This window comes from Balaenoptera physalus, assembly GCF_965194825.1.
Source record: "Balaenoptera physalus genome assembly, chromosome: 4".
Classification (NCBI taxonomy): Eukaryota; Metazoa; Chordata; class Mammalia; order Artiodactyla; family Balaenopteridae; genus Balaenoptera; species Balaenoptera physalus.
In genome coordinates this window covers 21,254,001-21,275,562 of record NC_138891.1, presented here as the reverse complement: position 1 = coordinate 21,275,562, position 21,562 = coordinate 21,254,001, and the positions used below count along the sequence as shown (strand labels likewise).

At 38.9% G+C, this 21,562-nt stretch overlaps 1 protein-coding gene and 1 pseudogene across 8 annotated transcripts in view; both read left to right on the top strand.

Moving 5' to 3' along the window:
• CEP70 (centrosomal protein 70) overlaps positions 1 to 21,562 on the top strand; it is an 80,832-nt gene that overhangs the window by 47,678 nt on the left and 11,592 nt on the right. For all 7 annotated transcript variants that reach the window (XM_082461243.1, XM_082461244.1, XM_082461240.1 and 4 more), the window contains one exon: positions 6,935 to 7,040. In XM_082461243.1, coding sequence (XP_082317369.1) covers positions 6,935 to 7,040 — 106 coding nt within the window. The remainder of the gene's footprint in view (positions 1 to 6,934; positions 7,041 to 21,562) is intronic.
• On the top strand, positions 1,144 to 6,025 carry LOC309659558 (TM2 domain-containing protein 1 pseudogene; annotated as a pseudogene). The gene is made up of 2 exons: positions 1,144 to 1,158; positions 1,981 to 6,025. The product of its transcript is annotated as a TM2 domain-containing protein 1 pseudogene (transcript).

The window sequence follows — 21,562 nt, the reverse complement described above, 5'->3', positions numbered from 1 at the left end:
GGGAGGGGTAGAAAAATCAAGACTCAACTTAAAAAAATCAAAAAATTAACTAATCAAGACTAAGTTTTAGTCCTGAATAACTAGGTAGTTGTTGGGGCATTAACTGAGATAGGAAAATTGGTCAAGGAGCAGCTGGGAAAAGGAGGATGTAAGGGAGATAAAAAGTCAGAGAAGAAGGTGTAGGGGAGGAAAACTTCTCCTCAGCCCTCTTAGGGTCTCTGGCTGGGCCTGAAAATTAAACTGACAAAGACAGATTAACATGAGAAAAGTGTGTAAATTTATTTAATGTAAGTTTAACCTGACCTGAGAAGAAATGAAGCCTTGAAGAAACTGTTAAGCCTGAGCATTTTACTACTAGGTTTGATGAAGAGTGGAAAGTTGTGGGAAAATGTGATAGTACAAGAGGGTATAAGCTAAGGGTGATAAACTGGGGGAAATTCAGATTCCTCCTCTTCAGAGATAAAGATGCTCCTTTCCTCTGGGTACAGGGAGGGCACCTGTCACATGAGGGTCTTATGGTCTGCTTCAGGGGAGAAGGGGGAGGTCAGAGAGTCCTTCCTGCTCCTGCCATTTCTCAAATTCCTTTAGCTTAAAACATTTCTTATGTCAAAGTGGCATATTTTGGATTTTTTGTTTGTTTTTGTTTTTGGCCACACCATGCGGATTGTGGGCCCTCAGTTCCCCAACCAGGGATTGAACCTGGGCCACGGCAGTGAAGCCCGGAATCCTAAGCACTAGGCCACCAGGGAACTCCCTCAAAGTGGCATATTTTGGAGTGGCATATCCTGATCCCCTTCAAAGGAATCTTAGGACTTCAGTGTAAATGTATCAGTGAAGATACACACACACATAAAGGCATGCACATATATTCATAGAGATATCTAGTCATTTCCTCATTATTCACAGATTGCATATTTGTGAATTTGCCTATCTGCTGAAATTTGTTTTTAATCCCCAAATCAGTAGTGGTGGCACTTTCACAATCATTCATGGACGTGCCCAGTATACACATTTTCAGCTGTTGAACAAGGTGATGCTCTGCCCTTTTGTTTTAGCTTTCATAATGTAAACAGTCATTCTTTTTGCTGTCATATGCCACTTTTATTTTTTCATTTTTTGCTTTTTGTTGGTGATTTCTCCAAGATGGTCCCAAGCATGGTATTGAAGTGCTATGTAGTGTTCTACACACAAGAAGGCTGAGATGTACCTTACAGAGAATATACATGTGTTAGAGAAACTTCATTTAGGCATGAGTTATAGTGCTGTTAGCCATGAGTCCAATGTTAATGAAACAACAATATTTAAAAAGATGTCTTTATAAACATTAGCACACATAAAACAAGGTTATATATATTGATCAGTTGAGGAAAATGTGACCAGAGGCATGCAGGAACCTGATCCTGTATTTCCCCTAGCAGCAGTGGTTCAGTCTTCACTAATTCAGTGTACATGGTGACTTTATAGAGTATAACTACCATGAATAATGAGATTTGATTGTGTATATGTTTTATGTTATTCATTTGGGAACTGGTTTTTAGAGTGACTTCACTATTAGACTTTAAAATTGTGATTCAGAACCAATCCCTGCTATATATTTCTGTTGAATTTTGAAGAAATGATTTGCATTTTGAAGAAAGGATTTGTGTTTTTAGAAATTTACATTTGGAATTTAAAAAAATCTATCATTAATTTGTTTTTAAGTTTGGAACTTTTGTAGTATCTAGATGTGAAACAGAGAATTAGGAATGTTAGATAACTTGCCCATATTGCACAGGTGGTACGTGGAAGAACTTGGAAAGAAATCAGATCCAAACCCAAGCATTTGGACTCTCAAGCTCACTCTTAACCACCACACTGATCATTAAAACCAAACAAAACACCCAATGAAAAAAACTTCTTCAATGTAAAAAATTTTCAAATTTTTATTTTCTGCAGGGGCATAGGTAGAATATGTTTTTCAAAGAACTACTGTGATGTTAGGGAATAATCAAAAATAAAAATCTCCAGGGGGGTGCGCCGGTCCCCAGCATAGCGGCCGCTTGGCCCTCCGGGCCGGTTGCTTCCAAGACTGCTGCTGCTCGGCTCCTGGCTGTCCTGTGGGCCGTGTCAGTAACCACAGGACCTTGGGGAGCTGCCACCGGCGGCAGCGAGGAGTCACTTAAGTGCGAGGACCTCAAAGTGGGAAAAAATATTTGTAAAGATCCAAAAATAAATGATGCTACACAAGAACCAGTTAACTGTACAAACTACACAGCTCATGTTCCATGTTTTCCAGCACCTAACGTAACTTGTAAGGATTTTGGTGGCAATGAAACACATTTTACTGGAAACGAAATTGGTTTTCTCAAGCCCATATCTTGCCGAAATGTGTTTGTTAAAGTTTTGCACTGTAGGATTTTGTGGAATTGGGAGCCTACTTGATTTCATTCTTATTTCAATGCAGATTGTTGGACCTTCAGATGGAAGTAGTTACATTATAGATTATTATGGAACCAGACTTACAAGACTGAGTATTACCAATGAGACGTTTAGAAAAACGCAGTTATATCCATGAATATTGTTTAAAAGAAACAGATTTGGGTCTCCTTGATTTTAATAGAGAACTCTCAGTGTGTAGATTTCCAGATTTTCCTTTTTCCGTCTTCACATACCACATTATGGATTCTGTTTAATTTTTTGTTGTTGCTGATGTTTTTGTTTTGTTGTGTCAGTTAAAAACATATTATTCTGAGATTTATTTAATAGAACTTTGAGATTTATATGATAATACAGCCTTTCTTAGGCTACTCTCTCTATAAGATAGATAGCTTATTACTCTGATATTAATGTATTTTCCAAAGGCAAGTTGCCACTTGTCCTTTTTGCTTCTGAAAAATAAAAGTATGACTTATTCAAAAAATTTAAAAAAAAATCTCCTGTCAACCCAGTGAATTCTCTCCACATATGTAGGAAAAAAAAGAAACAGTTTTATATAACAGTTGGAATAAATATCCAGCCAGACTGCAGTGTGCATTAGAGGCAATCTGCTAAAGAGATTTCAAAGACCGAAAGAAATCTCACCCTTTAATATAGCCAGGCAGATATGCAGTCCATCACATACATGGAATTGTCTTTAGCCAAAGGAAAAATGAAACGTATTGTATCTTCATGACAAGGAGGAAGTTACAATTTAGAGCCAGGAGCATAGGCTAAGCTCCAACAGGGAAAAGGGAACAAGGCACCCTCTTCCCTGATGTCCACCTTTCGAAGCGATGGTTCTAAGGTTCCCAAGAAAGACATTGCTAGGATATAAAATTGGCAGGAGGCTTACGTAAATTTTAACAAGATCTACGTACTTCTTAGAAAGGATTTATAACTACAGGTTTTCCAAAGGAAATGCTACAAGAAAAGGAGGGGAAAGTCTCTCCCCCCCCTTTTTAAAAGAAATTTATTTATTTATTATTTGTTTATTTATGGCTGCGTTGGGTCTTGGTTGCTGCGCACAGGCTTTTTCTAGTTGTGGTGAGTGGGGGCTACTCTTCGTTGCGGTGCGCGGGCTTCTCATTGCGGTGGCTTCTCTTGTTGCGGAGCATGGGCTCTAGGCATGAGGGCTTCAGTAGTGGTGATGCATGGGCTCAGTAGTTGTGGCGTACAGGCTTAGTTGCTCCGCGGCATGTGGGATCTTTCCGGACCAGGGCTTGAACCTGTGTCCCCTGTATTGGCAGGCGGATTCTTAACCATGGCGCCACCAGGGAAGTCCCTCTTTCCCTTTTATAACTAGAGAAAATTAAATTTTTTGCTTTAGTCTGTAGTTACCTTTCAACTAACCAATATTCAATATCAAATTATATTAATTTAACATGGGAAAGCTTCTTGTTTGAGTTAATATTACAAACAAGTTGGTTATAAAATTCTGTTGCTGGGAAGTGATCAAATAGGTCTGCCAGTGCAAGATAACCAAAGGTACTACACTAATTCCATTTAATTTTTCAGTGGTATTTATATTTTGCTAGAAGAAAATAAAATCAGAATTTCATCACCCTAGTGTTGAGCTGACGGGAGTTGAGGTGGTCAGTTAGGACAGTGAGCCAAACTGAAATTAAAAATCAAGGCTTTATTGACTTACTGCAATAATATAAGAAAGAGGCCAAAAAAGGACTGGCTCCTCGGTGTTCCATTTTTCCCCATGGAATGGCACCAGGTAAGGGTCAGTCAGTGACATGCTGCACACATGACTCCTGTTGTTTCATGGGCCTAGGGGAAGGGCAGGAAGTGGAAAAATACTGAGTCAGAGGGGAAAAAGTATTTTAGTTAAGGCTCCCCCATCCATCCCCCAAAGAGAACTCCAGAACAGGAGTCACCATGAGATTATGGAAAGGCTTCAACAGACACAGTTAAAAGCTATAAAGTGTCTGCACATAGAAACTTATCAACACAGTGTTTAAAGTTGGGAGTGCAGTTTTCTGGATTTCCCAGACTCCACAAAGAAACATAGCTGTTGCTGCTAGCGTTGTGGAATGGGTGTCTGCTAAGTATGTGAAGAATTCCTTAGCCATTTTAGGGGATTTTTATGGCCTTCAGGCTCTGCTCACTACTCTGGAGACTATAAAACAACCCTGGAATATTTCTGAGTACAGCATATTCTGTTCAAACACAGGTTTCTAAAACACCAATTAAGTCATATGCAATTGGAAAATAAGGGAATGATTAATAGTATAACATAGAAGTTGCATTGTTTACATGCACTTTTTCCCTAGGTACAAGGAGTTAGAATAGCAGTATAGTATAGACTTCAGGAAGGGGAAAGCTTTGCTAGTGCATAGGCACCTGCCCTTTCAGATCTATCTTAAGAAAATTTAAAATGAGAAACTGCACCCAGGGCTCCCTCCCTGACCCTCAGCGTTAGACAGACTGTAGGCTGGAGGCAGGTTGCACTTCTTTCCTCACCTATTTTAACCTCAGCTTCTTTGGCCAGGAGCTCCACTTCGATCTTCATAGTTTTGGCATCCTCAAGCCAACATTTCTGCTCTGTTGGCTATGCATTTGTAATATCGCCTGAGGCAACCTCCAGACATACTTGAGCTGTCTGACTTATCTCCTGAGGCACCAATTATTGTTTTTGTTAGTTGTCTAGTTATAAAGCTGCATCAGTTTTAAATAGTCTGGTTGCTAGCACTTAACTTTTCTCCTGAACCCTGTTATCTTCACATGTGTGGTTTTGCAGAATACAAAAGTTTTCAGGAGTATTATGCTGTGGCAAATATTTACTGTGAGACTAGGTGAACCAAAGGTCAATTCCCCATGAATCCCTAGCTTTTACTAATCCTTACCTTCTGTAAATTTAGAAAAACAATGGGATTAAATAAATTAATACATGTGAGTGCTTAGAAGAGTTCCTGCATAGAGAAGTTTCTCAATAAACACTAATTATCGTCATCACCAGGCTCCCAATATATGTTAGTTATTATCATTATTACATTGAGGGTATCTCTTTATTCACCTAATTAATTGAATCACATTTCATTTCCCAGAGTGACTGTAAGCTGGTACATGCAATGATATATTCAGGTTACTATACTGGCAGTTAAAATATTGTATATCCATAGTATAATATTTATTAATCATACTTGCAAACAGTTCATTGATAAATTAAACTTTTCCACCTGAATGAAAGGTTAACTAACATTTAAATTCAGATATGTCAGTTTACTTGTAGTCCCACTATAGAGCTGTTGGCTTTTCTGTGTCACTTTTGTATTCTAGACAGTATGCTCCTGGCACTGCCTTTAGGCAAAACTGCCAAATATGTGAATATGCTAAATAGATGGGAAGTCAAGTGGAAAATAGATTGTGAGGTCTCTGTGTCTATTAGAGGAAGGAGGTTGACTTTTTATCGAGAGCTAATTTTGTTTATTTTGTTTCTGGCATATGCTCACCAGAGAGCAGAGAAAAGCAATTGAGTGAAGATCAAGGGGAATACATGTGAGTGAAGGAGATAATTGTAAGGTGGTAATAAGAGATGAGGTAAGAAAGGAGTCGGGAGGAATATTGGAGAAGTTCAAACCTAACCCAAGGAGATTGGATTTAGTTCTAAAAGTAGTGGGAAGCCACTGTTTTTTAGTAGGCAAATGACAAGATAGAATATCGCTATTCTATTTTGCAAACAGCAAGTCAAGCTTATTAACGAGTGTTGGAATCAGTTTAATGGGTCAGGGTTCCACAGGAAACTGATAAGCGTACTGGTTAATTTGAAGTGGGTTTAATAAGAGACTTTTTTCTAAGGCATGGTGGGTGGGGGAGAAATGTTTACTACAGCCTTGACTTCAGAGATATTTGGAGAAGGGCTACTAGGTGGATACACTCATGTTTTTAGGTTTCTGGACAAAGAGACTTTCCCCCAGAGTTCTGGTAGCCACCTGAGACAATGGTCTTTTGGGTTTTCATGCCCTCTTGACTGGCAGGTATCACTGTTGTCTCCTCTTTGGCACAAGAGACGTATGAAGAAGGAAGGACCAAACTGCCTAGCTCTTGCTGCTGCAGTGCCCAAACTGTTTTCCCTACCCATTGTTTGTTGATTCCCTTACCTACAGCATCAAGCTTGGAGCACCTTGGAAGTTGCTTTCATCCTTTACTGTAGTTCTTTCCTCTTCTATTTTTTATAAGTGCTGGGGAATGGTTAGAACTTTCTTCATCAGTCTGATCCCTTTAGTTTTCAGGGATTCCTTCTATATTGTGTCTATTAAGAGGGTCTTCTTGTTTTCCAGTGACAACACGGCTTAAAATTAAAAAAAATTTATGTATGCATATATGCATGTATGTGCATGCACATAAACACACATATATATGGAAAATGACAAAGCTTTTGGGAGGGTAGCTGGATCATTGGCTTATTTTGTCATCTTAATCCAGTGTCTAGTAAAGCATTTTGTATTATCTTGGTTTTTTTCCCCTTTAGATTACAGGATCTTATCAGTCAAAAAAAGGCTGAGGACAAAGAGGGAAAAGATGAGCCCAGCAAAGATAACCAGCAGCAGACCCTAACTGACCAGAGATACTTTCAGGTATTGAACAGTTGACAGAAAGACTGGTGTTTACAGTGAACCTTGGTTACAATCACAGTATAACAAATTATGAATTGGTAAGGAATACTTGTATCCTTTATTTGTGTTGTGTAGCCTGTCTTGTCTTGGCGTGACATGCTACTTGGCTAAAAGTTGGTAACTTGACTGAGAATTTGTCTTACCCTTGAAAAGAGACTTTGGCCTAGTTCAAAGTAGGGTAGTGAAAAGCTGGTAAGATTTTAACAGATTTTATAAGCCTTTTCTCTACCTGCTTAAGCCATTTCCCTTTTTATTGTTTTTGTTTTTGCTCTTGTTGATATTACTGTTATACAAGTAAATCTATTTCTTAAGGTTCTTGTATGCTTTTTTTAAATTTAGATATTTAGTCCATCTGAAATTTAATTTTCTATGTGGTATGATGTAAAGATCTAACTGTACTTGATTTATAGACCATTTATTATTGAATAAATGAGCAATTAAGCCTGGTAGTTTACTGACTGAACTGGGCCTGCACTCATATTTTATTGGGCCCATACAGGGTTTTTTAAACTTTGAATTAATTACTAATTTTTTTTTAATTAAGAGATTTTTATTTAAGTCCTTATTTCTAGTTTCTCTTAAAAAGCCAAAGAATCTGGCAGCAAATTCTTGCATAGTCGTTATCAGCACAGAATTAGGCCTTTCCCCTGTCACGTATGGGCGTGTGCTTTTCAGTTAGCCACAGTCCCACCCCGTCCTTGCTTCACTCATTTATGCTCTTACCTGGCTTCTATAGGCATTTGAGTTTGCAGCTTCTAGTTGACCATTCTTTCTCTACTTTATTGAATTGAAACGTATATCATATACCATATGCCCTTAGATGCATAGGTTTGTTTCTAGACTAGTCTCTTCCATTTCTATACTAATTTCTGTAGTTTTATAGTAGGTTTTGATACCTTTTAAGGTAAGTGTCTTGTTATTGTTCTTTTAAATTTTTTCCTTGGATATATTTTTAGCACATTTATTTTCCTGTATGAATAATTTGTCAAATTCAAAAATAGATCCCATTGAGATGAGCTGAAATTGAGTTAATGTTTTAGACTAATATTTGGAAAAATAACACATTTACAGTTTTTTAAAAATATTTATTTATTTATTTATTTGGCTGCGCTAGGTCTTAGTTGCGGCATGCAGGATCTTTATTGCGGCATGAGAACTCTTAGTTGCGGCATGTGGGATCTAGTTCCCTGAATAGGGATCGAACCTGGGCCCCCTGCATTGGGAGCGTGGAGTCTTAGCCACTGGACCACCAGGGAAGTCACCACATTTACAGTTTTGAATCATCTCACTCAGAAATATGTCTCTAATTTTCTTTGGGTCTTCCTTTCTAGCTTTCAATAAAGTTTTATATATTTTTAAATTTAGCTTTTGCCTATTTTTTGTTCTGTTTATTTCCTAAGTTATCTAGTTATCTTATAACTTTTATTGCTATTATGAATAGGATCCTTTTTCCATTACATTTTCTAATTGATTGTTGCTGGTTCTTCATACATCTCTGTGTTGACTTTATGTTCAGGCACCTTTGTGAAAACTGTTTTGTTTTAGATAACTCTCTTGTATCCACTATGTAACTAAATTTCATTTTGTTTCTTAGATTTACTTTGAGAGGCTTTGTTCTTTCAACAGGGGAATTAAACCATTCATGGACACTGAGACCAACTTATATATCTTCTTTTATTCCTGATATCTTACTTTCTGTTTTCTATTTACATGGTTTCTTGTTCCATTCTTTTCTTTCCTGAGATTTGCTAGGTGGAGATTCCTTTGCTCTTCTTTTCTCTTCAACTAGTTAGGACAGTCATCATCTTAATTCTTTTCTATTCTTGTAAGGATTACCCTTAAAAACCTTTTTTTTTTTTTTTTTTTTTTTACCCATACCAAGAGTTTGTCAGTACCTGCAAACTCTTTCTGAATAAGATGAGACCTGTATTGTGACTTTTCTTTCATAAATTCTAGTCTCTCTGGGAATTTTTATTTTGCCATTTATTCATTGTTAATACATCTTTTGCTGCCAGTCATCAGAGTGTGGCTAAGTTATAAAGAAGAATATAGACCTCTAGGAAATCTTGGGGTTTTGCTCTATTGAACGTGCTCGTCTGGGTGATTTTTGGGCACCACCATCCAGAAGTGCTGGTATCCAGATGCATTTCCCTTTGCAATGAAGAGTCATGCACTTCAAAACCCTCTGAGACGGATTATTAATCTTGCTTTGCAGGAAAGGAAAACCCTCATTCTCGGCCACTGGCCACCCCTCTCCGGAGGCCAGGTGCTAGTGTGAAATGGTGTGCTATCTAGCTATAGCTAGTGTGCTATCGCCCAGGTGTTCCGAGCCAGAAGGGGACTTTTTGGGAATGACCATGCTCCATGGGAGGGACAGAGCCGGCCCCCAGCTTCTCTACACAGAGCCCCCTCCACTAAAGCTCCAGAAATCAAATACTGTAATTGCCAGAAGAATCATTAAAAAAAAAAAGTCCAGCCACTAACCTCACATGCAAATGGAATAATCACTCTGGATTCCTCATTGTGAGCTGCTCTGCATACCCTGAATTACCTTTGAATTCCATCTTTTTTTTCCTTTGAATTTGCATCTCTTCAAGACACAAGATTAAAACAAAATTCACACTAAATTGGATTTTAAATGATCTTCCTTTTATTTATCCTTCGTCTTTCTTATGTGGATATGCAAGTGAGAAGACTGAGACTGGATAGTCCCAACATGCTCACTCCCTTAATCTGTCCGTCTAGAGGTTTGGCTTCTACAAACCAAGGCAAGACTTCAGCATCCATGACCTTCCCTGAATTCCAAAGGGCAGATTTGAACAGTTGCTAATCAAGGGAGGAGGAGCCAAGAAACCACCTGAGGCAGGATTGAAGGGACCAGAGAAGATCATCACGATTAGGAGAGATGAGATTAAAGGAGTGCAGGCCCTGCTTACACCCTAATCTTGTCAAAGACCCCACCTTTGAACCACTGTTATAAAACCCCTCATCAAATCCTCCCAGATCAATTGCAGTGTGGAGCATAGTGCTTGGTAGATGGCCTGCCAAGCTGAGGTGATGGGCACAGCCGTTTCACACTAGGAACTCTCGTCTGAAGAGTGGGGTGCACTTCAAGTGAAACTAGACAAGCACGAAGGAAAAGAAAAAAAGATACACAGGTATTCCACCAGATGTGGCTCTGCCCACCAGAAGCACAAGATCCAGCCCCACCCACCAGAGCACAGGCACCAGTCCCCTCCACCAGGAAGCCTACACAAGCGACTGAACCAACCTTACCCACTGGGGGCAGACACCAAAAATAATGGGAACTATGAACCTGCAGCCTGCGAAAAGGAGACCCCAACACAGTAAGTTAAAATGAGAAGACAGAGAAATACACAGCAGGTGAAGGAGCAAGGTAAAAACCCACCTGACCAAACAAATGAGGAGGAAACAGGCAGTCTACCTGAAAAAGAATTAAGAGTAATGATAGTAAAGATGGTCTAAAATCTCGGAAATAGAATGGAGAAGATACAAGAAACGTTTAACAAGGACCTAGAAGAACTGAAGAGCAAATGAACAATGATGAACAACACAATAAATGAAATTAAGAATTCCCTAGAAGGAATCAATAGCAGAATAACTGAGGCAGAAGAACAGATAAGTGACCTGGAAGATAAAATAGTGGAAATAACTGCCACAGAGCAGAATAAAGAAAAAAGAATGAAAAGAATTGAAGACAGTCTCAGAGACCTCTGGGACAACATTAAACGCACCAACATTTGAGTTATGGGGCCCCAGAAGAAGAAGAAAAAAAGAAAGGGTCTGAGAAAATATTTGAAGAATGTAAAATAGCTAGTTGGAAGCAGCTGCATAGCATGGGGAGATCAGCTCGGTGCTTTGCGACCACCTAGATAGGGAGGGTGCCAGGGAGATGCAAGATGGAGGGATATGGGGATATATGTATACATATAGCTGATTCACTTTGTTATACAGCAGAGACTAACACAACATTGTAAAGCAATTATACTCCAATAAAGATGTTTAAAAAAAGAAAAAATATTTGAAGAGATCATAGTCGAAAACTTCCCTAACATGGGAAAGGAAATAGTCAATCAAGTACAGGAAGCGCAGAGAGTCCCATACAGGATAAATCCAAGGAGAAACACGCCAAGACACATATTAATCAAACTATCAAAAATTACATACAAAGAAAAAATATTAAAAGCAGCAAGGGAAAAACAACAAATAACATACAACGGAATCCCCATAAGGTTAACAGCTGACCTTTCAGCAGGAACTCTGCAAGCCAGAAGGGAGTGGCAGGACATATTTAAACTGATGAAAGGGAAAAACTACAACCAAGACTACTCTACCCAGCAAGGATCTCATTCAGATTCAGAGGAGAAGTTAAAACCTTTACAGACAAGAATTCAGCACCACCAAACCAGCTTTACAACAAATGCTAAAGGAACTTCTCTAAGCAGGAAACACAAGAGAAGGAAAAGACCGACCAAAACAAACCCAAAACAATTAGGAAAATGGTAATAGGAACACACATATTGATAATTAACTTAAACGTAAATGGATTAAATGCTCCAACCAAAAGACACAGACTGGCTGAATGGATGCAAAAACAAGACCTGTATATATGCTGTCTGCAAGAGACCCACTTCAGACCTAGGGACACATACAGACTGAAAGTGAGGGGATGGAGAAAGATATTCCATGCAAATGGAAATCAAAACAAAGCTGGAATAGCAATACTCATATCAGACAAAATAGACTTTAAAATAAAGATTATTACAAGAGACAAAGACACTACATAATGATCAAGGGATCAATCCAAGAAGAAGATATAATAATTGTAAATATTTACGCACCCAACATAGGAGCACCTCAGTACATAAGCCAAGTGCTAACAGCCATAACAGGGGACATCAAGAGTAACACATTCATAGTGGGGGACTTTAACACCTCACTTACACCAATGGACAGATCATCCAGACAGAAAATTAATAAGGAAACATAAGCTTTAAATGACACACTAGACCAGATGGACTTAATTGATACTTATAGGACATTCCATCCAAAAACAACAGAATACACTTTCTTTTCAAGTAGTCATGGAACATTCTTCAGGATAGATCATATCTTGGGTCACAAATCAAGCCTTGGTAAATGTAAGAATATTGAAATAGTATCAAGTATCTATTCTGACCATAACGCTATGAGACTAGATATCAATTACAGGAAAAAAAAACCTGTAAAAAATAGTTTAAACACATGGAGGCTAAACAATATGCTACTAAATAACCAAGAGATCACTGAAGAAATCAAAGAGGAAACCAAAAAATACCTAGAAACAAATGACAGTGAAAACACTATGACACAAAACCTGTGGGATGCAGCAAAAGCAGCTCTAAGAGGGAAGTTTATAGCAATGCAATCCTACCTCAAGAAACAAGAAAAATCTCAAACAACTTAACCTTACACCTAAAGCAATTAGAGAAAGAAGAACAAAAAAACCCCAAAGTTAGCAGAAGGAAAGAAATCATAAAGATCAGATCAGAAATCAATGAAAAAGAAATGAAGGAAACAATAGCAAAGATCAATGAAGCTAAAAGATGGTTCTTTGAGAAGATGAACAAATTGATAAACCATTAGCCAGACTCATCAAGAAAAAAAGGGAGAAGACGCAAATCAACAGAATTAGAAATGAAAAGAAGTAATAACTGACACTACAGAAATACAGAGGATCATGAGAGACTACTGCAAGCAACTATATGCCAATAAAATGGACAACCTGGAAGAAATGGACAAATTCTTAGAAAAGTACAACCTTTCGAGACTGAACCAGGAAGAAATAGAAAATATAAACAGACCAATCACAAGCACTGAAATTGAAACTGTGATTTAAAATCTTCCAACAAAGAGAAGTCCAGGACCAGATGGCTTCACAGGCGAATTCTATCAGGCATTTAGAGAAGAGCTAACACCTATGCTTCTCAAACGCTTCCTAAATATAGCAGAGGGAGGAACACTCCCAAACTCATTCTACGAGGCCACAATCACCCTGATACCAAAACCAGACAAAGATGTCACAAAGAAAGAAAACTACATGTCAATATCATTGATGAACATAGATACAAAAATCCTCAACAGATTACTAGCAAACAGAATCCAACAGCACATTAAAAGGATCATACACCATGATCAAGTGGGGTTTATCCCAGGATGCAAGGATTCTTCAATATATGCAAATCAATCAATGTGATATACCATATTAACAAATTGAAGGATAAAAACCATATGATAATCTCAATAGATGCAGAAAAAGCTTTTGACAAAATTCAACACCCATTTATGATAAAAACTCTCCAGAAAGTGGGCATAGAGGGAACCTACCTCAGCATAATAAAGGCCATATATGACAAACCCACAGCCAACGTTCTCAGTGGTGAGAAACTGAAACCATTTCCTCTAAGATCAGGAACAAGACAAGGTTGCCCACTCTCACCACTATTATTCAACTTAGTTTTGGCAGTTTTAGCTATGGCAGTCAGAGAAGAAAAAGAAATAAAAGGAATCCAAATCGGAAAAGAAGTAAAACTGTCACTGTTTGCAGATGACATACTATACATAGAGAATCCTAAAGATGCTACCAGAAAACTACTAGAGCTATCAATGAATTTGGTAAAGTAGCAGGATACAAAATTAATGCACAGAAATCTGTTGCATTCCTATAAACTAACGACAAAAAATCTGAAGGAGAAAATAAGTAAACACTCCCATTTACCACTGCAACAAAAAGAATAAAATACCTAGGAATAAACCTAGTTGAGACAAAAGACCTGTATGCAGAAAACTATAAGACACTGATGAAAGAAATTAAAGATGATACAAACAGATGGAGAGATATACCATGTTCTTGGATTGGAAGAATCAATATTGTGAAAATGACTATACTACCCAAACCAATCTGCAGATTCAGTGCAGCCCCTATCAAAATACCAATGGCATTTTTCACAGAACTAGAACAAAAAATTTTAGTTTGTGTGGAAACACAAAAGACCCCGAGTAGCCAAAGCAATCCTTTTTTTTCTTTTTTATAATTTAATTTTATTTATTTATTTATTTATTTATTTATGGCTGCGTTGAGTCTTCATTGCTGGGTGCGGGCTTCCTCTAGTTGTGGTGATGAGCGAGGGCTACTCTTTGTTGTGGTGCGTGGACTTCTCATTGCAGTGGCTTCTCTTGTTGTGGAGCATGGGCTCTAGGTGCACGGGCTTCAGAAGTTGTGCAATGTGGCTTCAGTAGTTGTGGCACATGGGCTCAGTAGTTGTGGTTCGTGGGTGCTAGAGCGCAGGCTCAGTAGTTTTGGAGCATGGGCTTAGTTGCTCCGTGGCATGTGGGATCTTCCCTCACCAGGGCTCGAACCCGTGTCCCCTGCATTGGCAAGCCGATTCTTAACAACTGTGTCAGCAGGGAAGTCCCCCAAAGCAATCTTGAGAAAGAAAAATGGAGCTGGAGGAATCAGGCTCCCTGACTTTAGACTATATTACAAAGCGACAGTAATCAAGACACTATGGTACTGGCACAAAAACAGAAATACAGATCAATGGAACAGGATAGACAGCCCAGAGATAAACCCATGCACATATGGTCACCTTATGTTTGATAAAGGAGGCAAGAATATACAATGGAGAAAAGATAGCCTCTTCGATAAGTGGTGCTGGGAAAACTGGACAGCTACATGTAAAAGAATGAAATTAGAAGACTTCCTAACACCGTACACAAATATAAACTGAAAATGGATTAAAGACCTAAATGTAAGGCCAGACACTATAAAACTCTTAGAGGAAAACATTGGCCAAACACTCTATGAGATAAATCAGAGCAAGATCCTTTTTGACCCACCTCCTAGAGAAATGGAAATAAAAAGAAAAATAAACAAATGGGACCTAATGAAACTTAAAAGGTTTTGCTCAGCAAAGGAAACTGTAAACAAGACGAAAAGACAACCCTCAGAATGGGAGAAAATATTTGCAAACGAAGCAACTGACAAAGGATTAATCTCCAAAATATAGAAGCAGCTCATGCAGCTCAATATCAAAAAAACAACCAAATCCAAAAATGGGCAGAAGACCTAAATAGACATTTCTCCAAAGAAGATATACAGATTGCCAACAAACACATGAAAGGATGCTCAACATCACTAATCATTAGAGAAAGGCAAATCAAAACCACAGTGAGCTATCACCTCACACCAGTCAGAATGGCCATCATCAAAAAGCCTACAAACAATAAATGCTGGAGATGGTGTGGAGAAAAGGGAACCCTCTTGCACTGTTGGTGGGAATGTAAATTGATACAGCCACTATGGAGAACAGTATGGAGGTTCCTCAAAAAAACTAAAAATAGAACTACCATATGACCCAGCAATCCCACTACTGGGCATATACCCCAAGAAAACCATAATTCAAAAAGAGACATATCACAATGTTCATTGAAGCACATGTTACAGTTGCCAGGACATGTAAGCAACGTAAGTGTCCATCGACAGATGAATGGATAAAGAAGATGTGGCACATATATACAATGGAATATTATTCGGCCATAAAAAGAAACGAAATTGAGTTATTTGTAGTGAGGTGGATGGACCTAGGGTCTGTCTGTCATACAGAGTGAAGTAAGTCAGAAAGAGAAAAATAAATACCGTATGCTAACATATATATATGAAATCTAAAAAAAAATGGTTCTCATGAACCTAGGGACAGGACAGGAATAAAGACGGAGACGTAGAGAATGGACTTGAGGACACAGGGAGGGGGAGGGGTAAGCTGGGACTAAGTGAGAGAGTAGCATTGACATATAGACACTACCAAATGTAAAATAGATAGCTAGTGGGAAGCAGCTGCATAGCACAGGGAGATCAGCTTGGTGCTTTGTGACCACCTACAGGGGTGAGATAGGGAGGGTGAGAGGGAGATGCAAGAGGGAGGAGGTATGGGGATATATTTATATGTACAGCTGATTCACTTTGTTATACAGCAGAAACTAACACAACATTGTAAAGCAATTATACTCCAATAACAATGTTAAAAAAAAAAAAAGATTAGAAAGAAAAAATCCTCTTGGATTAGGACACAGGTTTTTGAGGCAGAAGTCCAGTGTGTCCCCCTTTGCCTGGCAAAGTAATAAAGCTATCCTTTAATACTTCACCCCCCCCCCAAAATAGAAGAAGAAGAATATACTTTGTTGTCAATAATAATTCCATGGAGGGGAATTAATTAATTTTTCCATTATAGGGATGAGTTTAGGGTCTTTTTTTTTTGGCTGTGTTGGGTCTTTGTTGCTGTGCTCAGGCTTTCTCTAGTTGTGGCGAGTGGGGGCTATTCTTCGTTGCGGTGCACGGGCTTCTCATTGCGGTGGCTTCTCTTGTTGTGGAGCATGGGCTCTAGGCACATGGGCTTCAGTAAATGTGGAGCGCGGGCTCAGTAGTTGTGGTGCGCAGGCTTAGTTGCTCTGTGGCACGTGGGATCTTCCCGGACCAGGGCTCGAACCCGTGTCCCCTGCATTGGCAGGTGGCTTCTTAACCACTGCGCCACCAGGGAAGCCCTGGAATGTGTTTAAATAGAAGTGAAATGTTGAGTACACTCTCTTGAACTAAAAAATAAATAAAAAATTAAAAAGCTCCAAAACAAACATCTCAAGTCATATTACCAGGAGACCTGTGAGTTGTAGCTTGAAGTATGAGTAGGGACAAAAATTCAGTATGAAACTGGTATGTTGTCTTTATAATTCCCTGATATTAGGGAATTATTGGTTTTTCATTTATTTTTATTTTTATTTATCAAATAGCCTGGGCTTGATGGTGGAAACAAAGGAAATGGCTTTACTCTTCTCTCTTTTTGTTTTAGAAGTATTTTTTTGATTTATTAATTTATTAATTTATTTTTGGCTCCGTTGGGTCTTCATTGTTACACACGGGCTTTCTGTAGTTGTGGCGAGCGGGGTCTACTCTTCATTGCGGTGCACAAGCTTCTCATTGTGACGCCTTCTCTTTGTTGCAGAGCACAGGCTCTACGTATGCAGGCTTCAGTAGTTGTGACACGTGGGCTCAGTAGTTGTGGCTCATGGGCTCTAGAGCACCGGCTCAGTAGTTGTGGTGTACGGGCTTAGTTGCTCCACGGCACGTGGGATCTTCCTGGACCAGGGATCGAACCCTGTGTCCCCTGCATCGGCAGGCAGATTCTCAACCACTGCGCCACCAGGGAAGCCCCAGTTCTTCTCTCTTTAAAGTGGATGTTTTGAGTCTCCCTTTCCTTGAATAATATATAAATTAGAACTCATAGCTTTTGGCACGGGGGTTATAGTCACATATTATACATATCAGTATATTTAAACTTCAGTCCAAGCATTGATGATGTTAGGGAATTATTGGGTTTTTATTTTATTTTTATTATTTTTTTCTTGAAGTCTAGTTGATTATAATGCGTTAAGTTTCTGGTGTACCACAAAGTTATTCAGTTATGTATATATCCATATATATTCTTTTTCATTATAGGTTATTACAAGATATTGAGTATAGTTCCCTGTACTATATGGTACGGCCTTGTTGTTTACCTATTTTATATGTAGTAGTTTGTATCTGCTAATCTGAAACTCCTTATTTATCCCTCCCCCAACTTTCCCCTTTGATAACCATAAGTTTGTTTTGTATGTCTGTGAGTCTGTTTCTGTTTTGTAAACACATTTATTTATATCATATTTTAGCTTCCACATATAAGTGATATCATATGATATTTGTCTTTTCTGTCTGACTTACTTCACTTAGTATGATCATCTCCAGGTCCATCCATGTTGCTGCAAATGGCATTATTTCATTCTTTTTTTATGGCTGAGTAGTATTCCATTGTGTATATATATGTACCACATCTTCTTTATCCATTCATCTGTCGATGGACATTTAGGTTGTTTCCATGTCTTGGCTGTTGTAAATAGTGCTGCTGTGAATATTGGGGTGCATGTGTCTTTTTGAATTATAGTTTTCTCTGGATATATGCCCAAGAGTGGGATTGCTGGATCATATGGTAACTCTATTTTTAGTTTTCTGTGGAACCTCCATACTGTTTTCCACAGTGGCTGCACCACCTTACATTCCCACCAGCAGTGTAGGAAGGTTCCCTTTCCTCCATACCCTCTCCAACATTTGTTATTTGTAGATTTTAATGATGGCCGTTCTGACCAGCATGAGGTGGTACCTCATTGTAGTTTTTTTTTTTTTAACATCTTTATTGGAGTATAATTGCTTTACAGTGGTGTGTTAGTTTCTGCTTTATAACAAAAAAATATGGAACGCTTCACGAATTTGCTTGTCATCCTTGCACAGGGTCCATGCTAATCTTCTCTGTGCTGTTCCAATTTTAGTATATGTGCTGCCGAAGCGAGCACTCACTGTAGTTTTGATTTGCATTTCTCTAATAATTAGCAGTGTTGAGCATCTTTTCATGTGCCTATTGGCCATCTATATGTCTTTGGAGAAATGTCTATTTAGGTCTTCTGCCCATTTTTTGATTGGGTTGTTTGCTTTTTGTTATTCAGTTGTATGAGCTGTTTGTGTATTTTGGAAATTAAGCCCTTGTCGGTTGCATCATTTGCAAATATTTTCCCTCAGTACATAGGCTGTCTGTTCATTTTGTTTATGGTTTCTTTTGCTGTGCAAAATCTTATAAGTTGATTAGGTCCCATTTGTTTATTTTTGCTTTTATTTCTATTGCCTTGGGAGACTGACCTAAGAAAACATTGCTACAATTTATGTCAGAGAATGTTTTGCCTATGTTCTCTTCTAGGAGTCTTATGGTGTCCTGTCTTATATTTAAGTCTTTAAGCCATTTTGAGTTTATTTTTTGTTTCTGGTGTGATGGAGTGTTCTAACTTCATTGATTTACATGCAGCTGTCCAGCTTTCCCAGCACCACTTGCTGAAGAGACATTTTTTCGTCCATTGTATATTTTGCCTTCTTTGTCAAATACTGACTGTAGGTGTGTGGGGGGGAAATTATTGTTAATTTTCTTATTTATAATAATGACATTATGATTTTGTAGAAGAATATGCCTACTTTTAAGAGATGCATGCTTAAGTATGTATGAGAGTGAAGTGTTATCATGTCTGCAGTTTCTTCAAATGGTTCAGCTCAAAATATAGAGTGAGCAAATATCGCAAAATGTTAACAATTATTGAATCTAGGTAGTGATTACATGGGTGTTTGTGATGGTTCATTTTATGTATCAACTTGACTGGACCACAGGGTGCCCAGATATTTGGTCAAACGTTATTCTGGATTTTTCTGAGAATGTTTCTAAATGAGATGAGAAACTCTTTTTTCTCCATACCTGTCAATAAGGACCACCACTAGTGGTTTGCTTAAACTGGCAAAGCCAATAATATACCTTCACTGTCATGCCTTAGGGGTATATCAGCTCTCCAGCCCTATATCATAATTTAGTTGACAAGGAAGGATCTTGATCATCTTTCCCTTCTATAAGATATCACATTGGCCAATTACATTGATGACGTTATGCTGATTGGACCTACTGAGCAAGAAGTAGCAACTTCTTGGTAAGACATTTGCATGTTAAAGGATGGGAAATAAATCTAACAAAAATTCAGGGGCCTTCTACTTCAGTGAAACTTCTAGGGCTCAAGTGGTGTGGGCATGTCAAGATCTCCCTTTAAGGTAAAGGATAAGTTATTGCTCTGGCCCCTCTTACAACCAAAAACCTGGCACAACACCTAGTAGGCCTCTTTGGATTTTGGAGGTAACATATTCCTCATGTGATGTGTTACTCCAACCCATTTACTGAGTGATCTGAAAAGGCAGTAGTTTTGAGTGGGGCCCAGAACAAGGGAAGGCTCTGCATCGGTCCAGGCTGCGGTGCAAGCTGCTCTGCCATTCGGGCCACAGGATCCAGCAGATCCGATGGGGCTTAGACTGTCATGGCAGGTAGGGATGCTGCTTGGAGCCTTTGGTGGCCCCTGTAGGTGAATCATAAGTCAGGCCCTTAGGATTTGGGAGAAAAATCCTTTCATCCTCTGCAACTAACTACTTTCCTTTTAAGTAATAACTCTTGGCCTGCTACGGGGCCTGAGTAAAAGGCTTAACGGTGGGCCACAAAGTTACCATGTGACCTGAATTACCCGTCATGAGCTGGGTGTCATCTGACCCACCAAGCCATAAAGTTGGGTGAGCAGAGCAGCACTCTGTCATCAAATGAAGGTGGTACATATGAAATTGGGCCCGAGCAGGCCCTGAAGGCACAATAAATTACATGAAGCAGTGGCCAAATGCCTGTGGTTTCCCACTCTTGCTGCACTACCTTCTCTCCCCCAGCCTGCACCTGTGGCCTCATGGGGAGTTCCCTATGATCAATTGACATAAGAAGGGGAGACTTAGGCCTGATTTACAGGTGGCTCTGCATGATCTGTAGGGACCACATTAAAGTAGACAACTGCAGCACTACAGCTTCTGTCTGGGACATCCCTGAAGGAAAGTAGTGAAGGGAAATCCTCCCACTGGGCAGAACTTTGAGCAGTGTACTACCACTCCACAAGGAAGGAAGGGAAGAGAATGTCTAGAATACAGGACATCCCTTAGGGCATCTCTTAATATTGCCATGCCTTGTGATAAAGGTCAATGGAAAACTCCAACAACCTGGTCTAGGCAGAACTACTAATGGCCCAGACCCTTCAGGAATGAAGATTTGGATTACCCCAGCAAGTAAAGAACCAGGACCAGCTGAGGTGCTTGCTGAAGGCAAACATAATAAAAAAAAAGGTAATGGAAGAAAGTAGTGATAAATACCAGCTGTGACCATATGATGACTTATAGAAATGAGGATTATAATTGTCATGTGTATTTCCTCCTTATTTGGTTATGAATATGTTCACATGGGTGTATGTGTGTATGCATATATTTGTAAATATATATATATATATATATATATGGCAAATATCTTTGTTTTTTTCCTGCTCTTATTCTCTTATCATATAATGACTTTATGTCATCATACTTGAGTATTGTTATTTTTATATCATAGTTTTTAAGTTACAGGGTATCAAGGAGAAGAGTAATCCTCACGTTAGGACTTCACCTCCTCTTCTGGCGAAGGGGTTAGGACATTTTTGGTTGTACACAGCACCGTTGTATCATGTTAGGTGATCCATGATCTTGTTATTGTCTTTATTTGGAGATTAAATACGGTTTAAGGCAAAGTGTATGGGTGCCAAGTTGACAAGGGGTGGACTTGTGATGGTTAATTTTATGTGTCAACTTGACTAGGCCAGAGGGTGCCCAGATAATTTGGTCAAACATTGTTCTGGGTGTGTCTGTGAGGGTAGTTCTGGATGAGAGTAACATTTGTAATGGTAGACTGGGTAAAGCAGATTGCCTCCTCATGGTGGCTGGGTCTCATCAAATCAGTTGAAGGCCTGAGTAGACC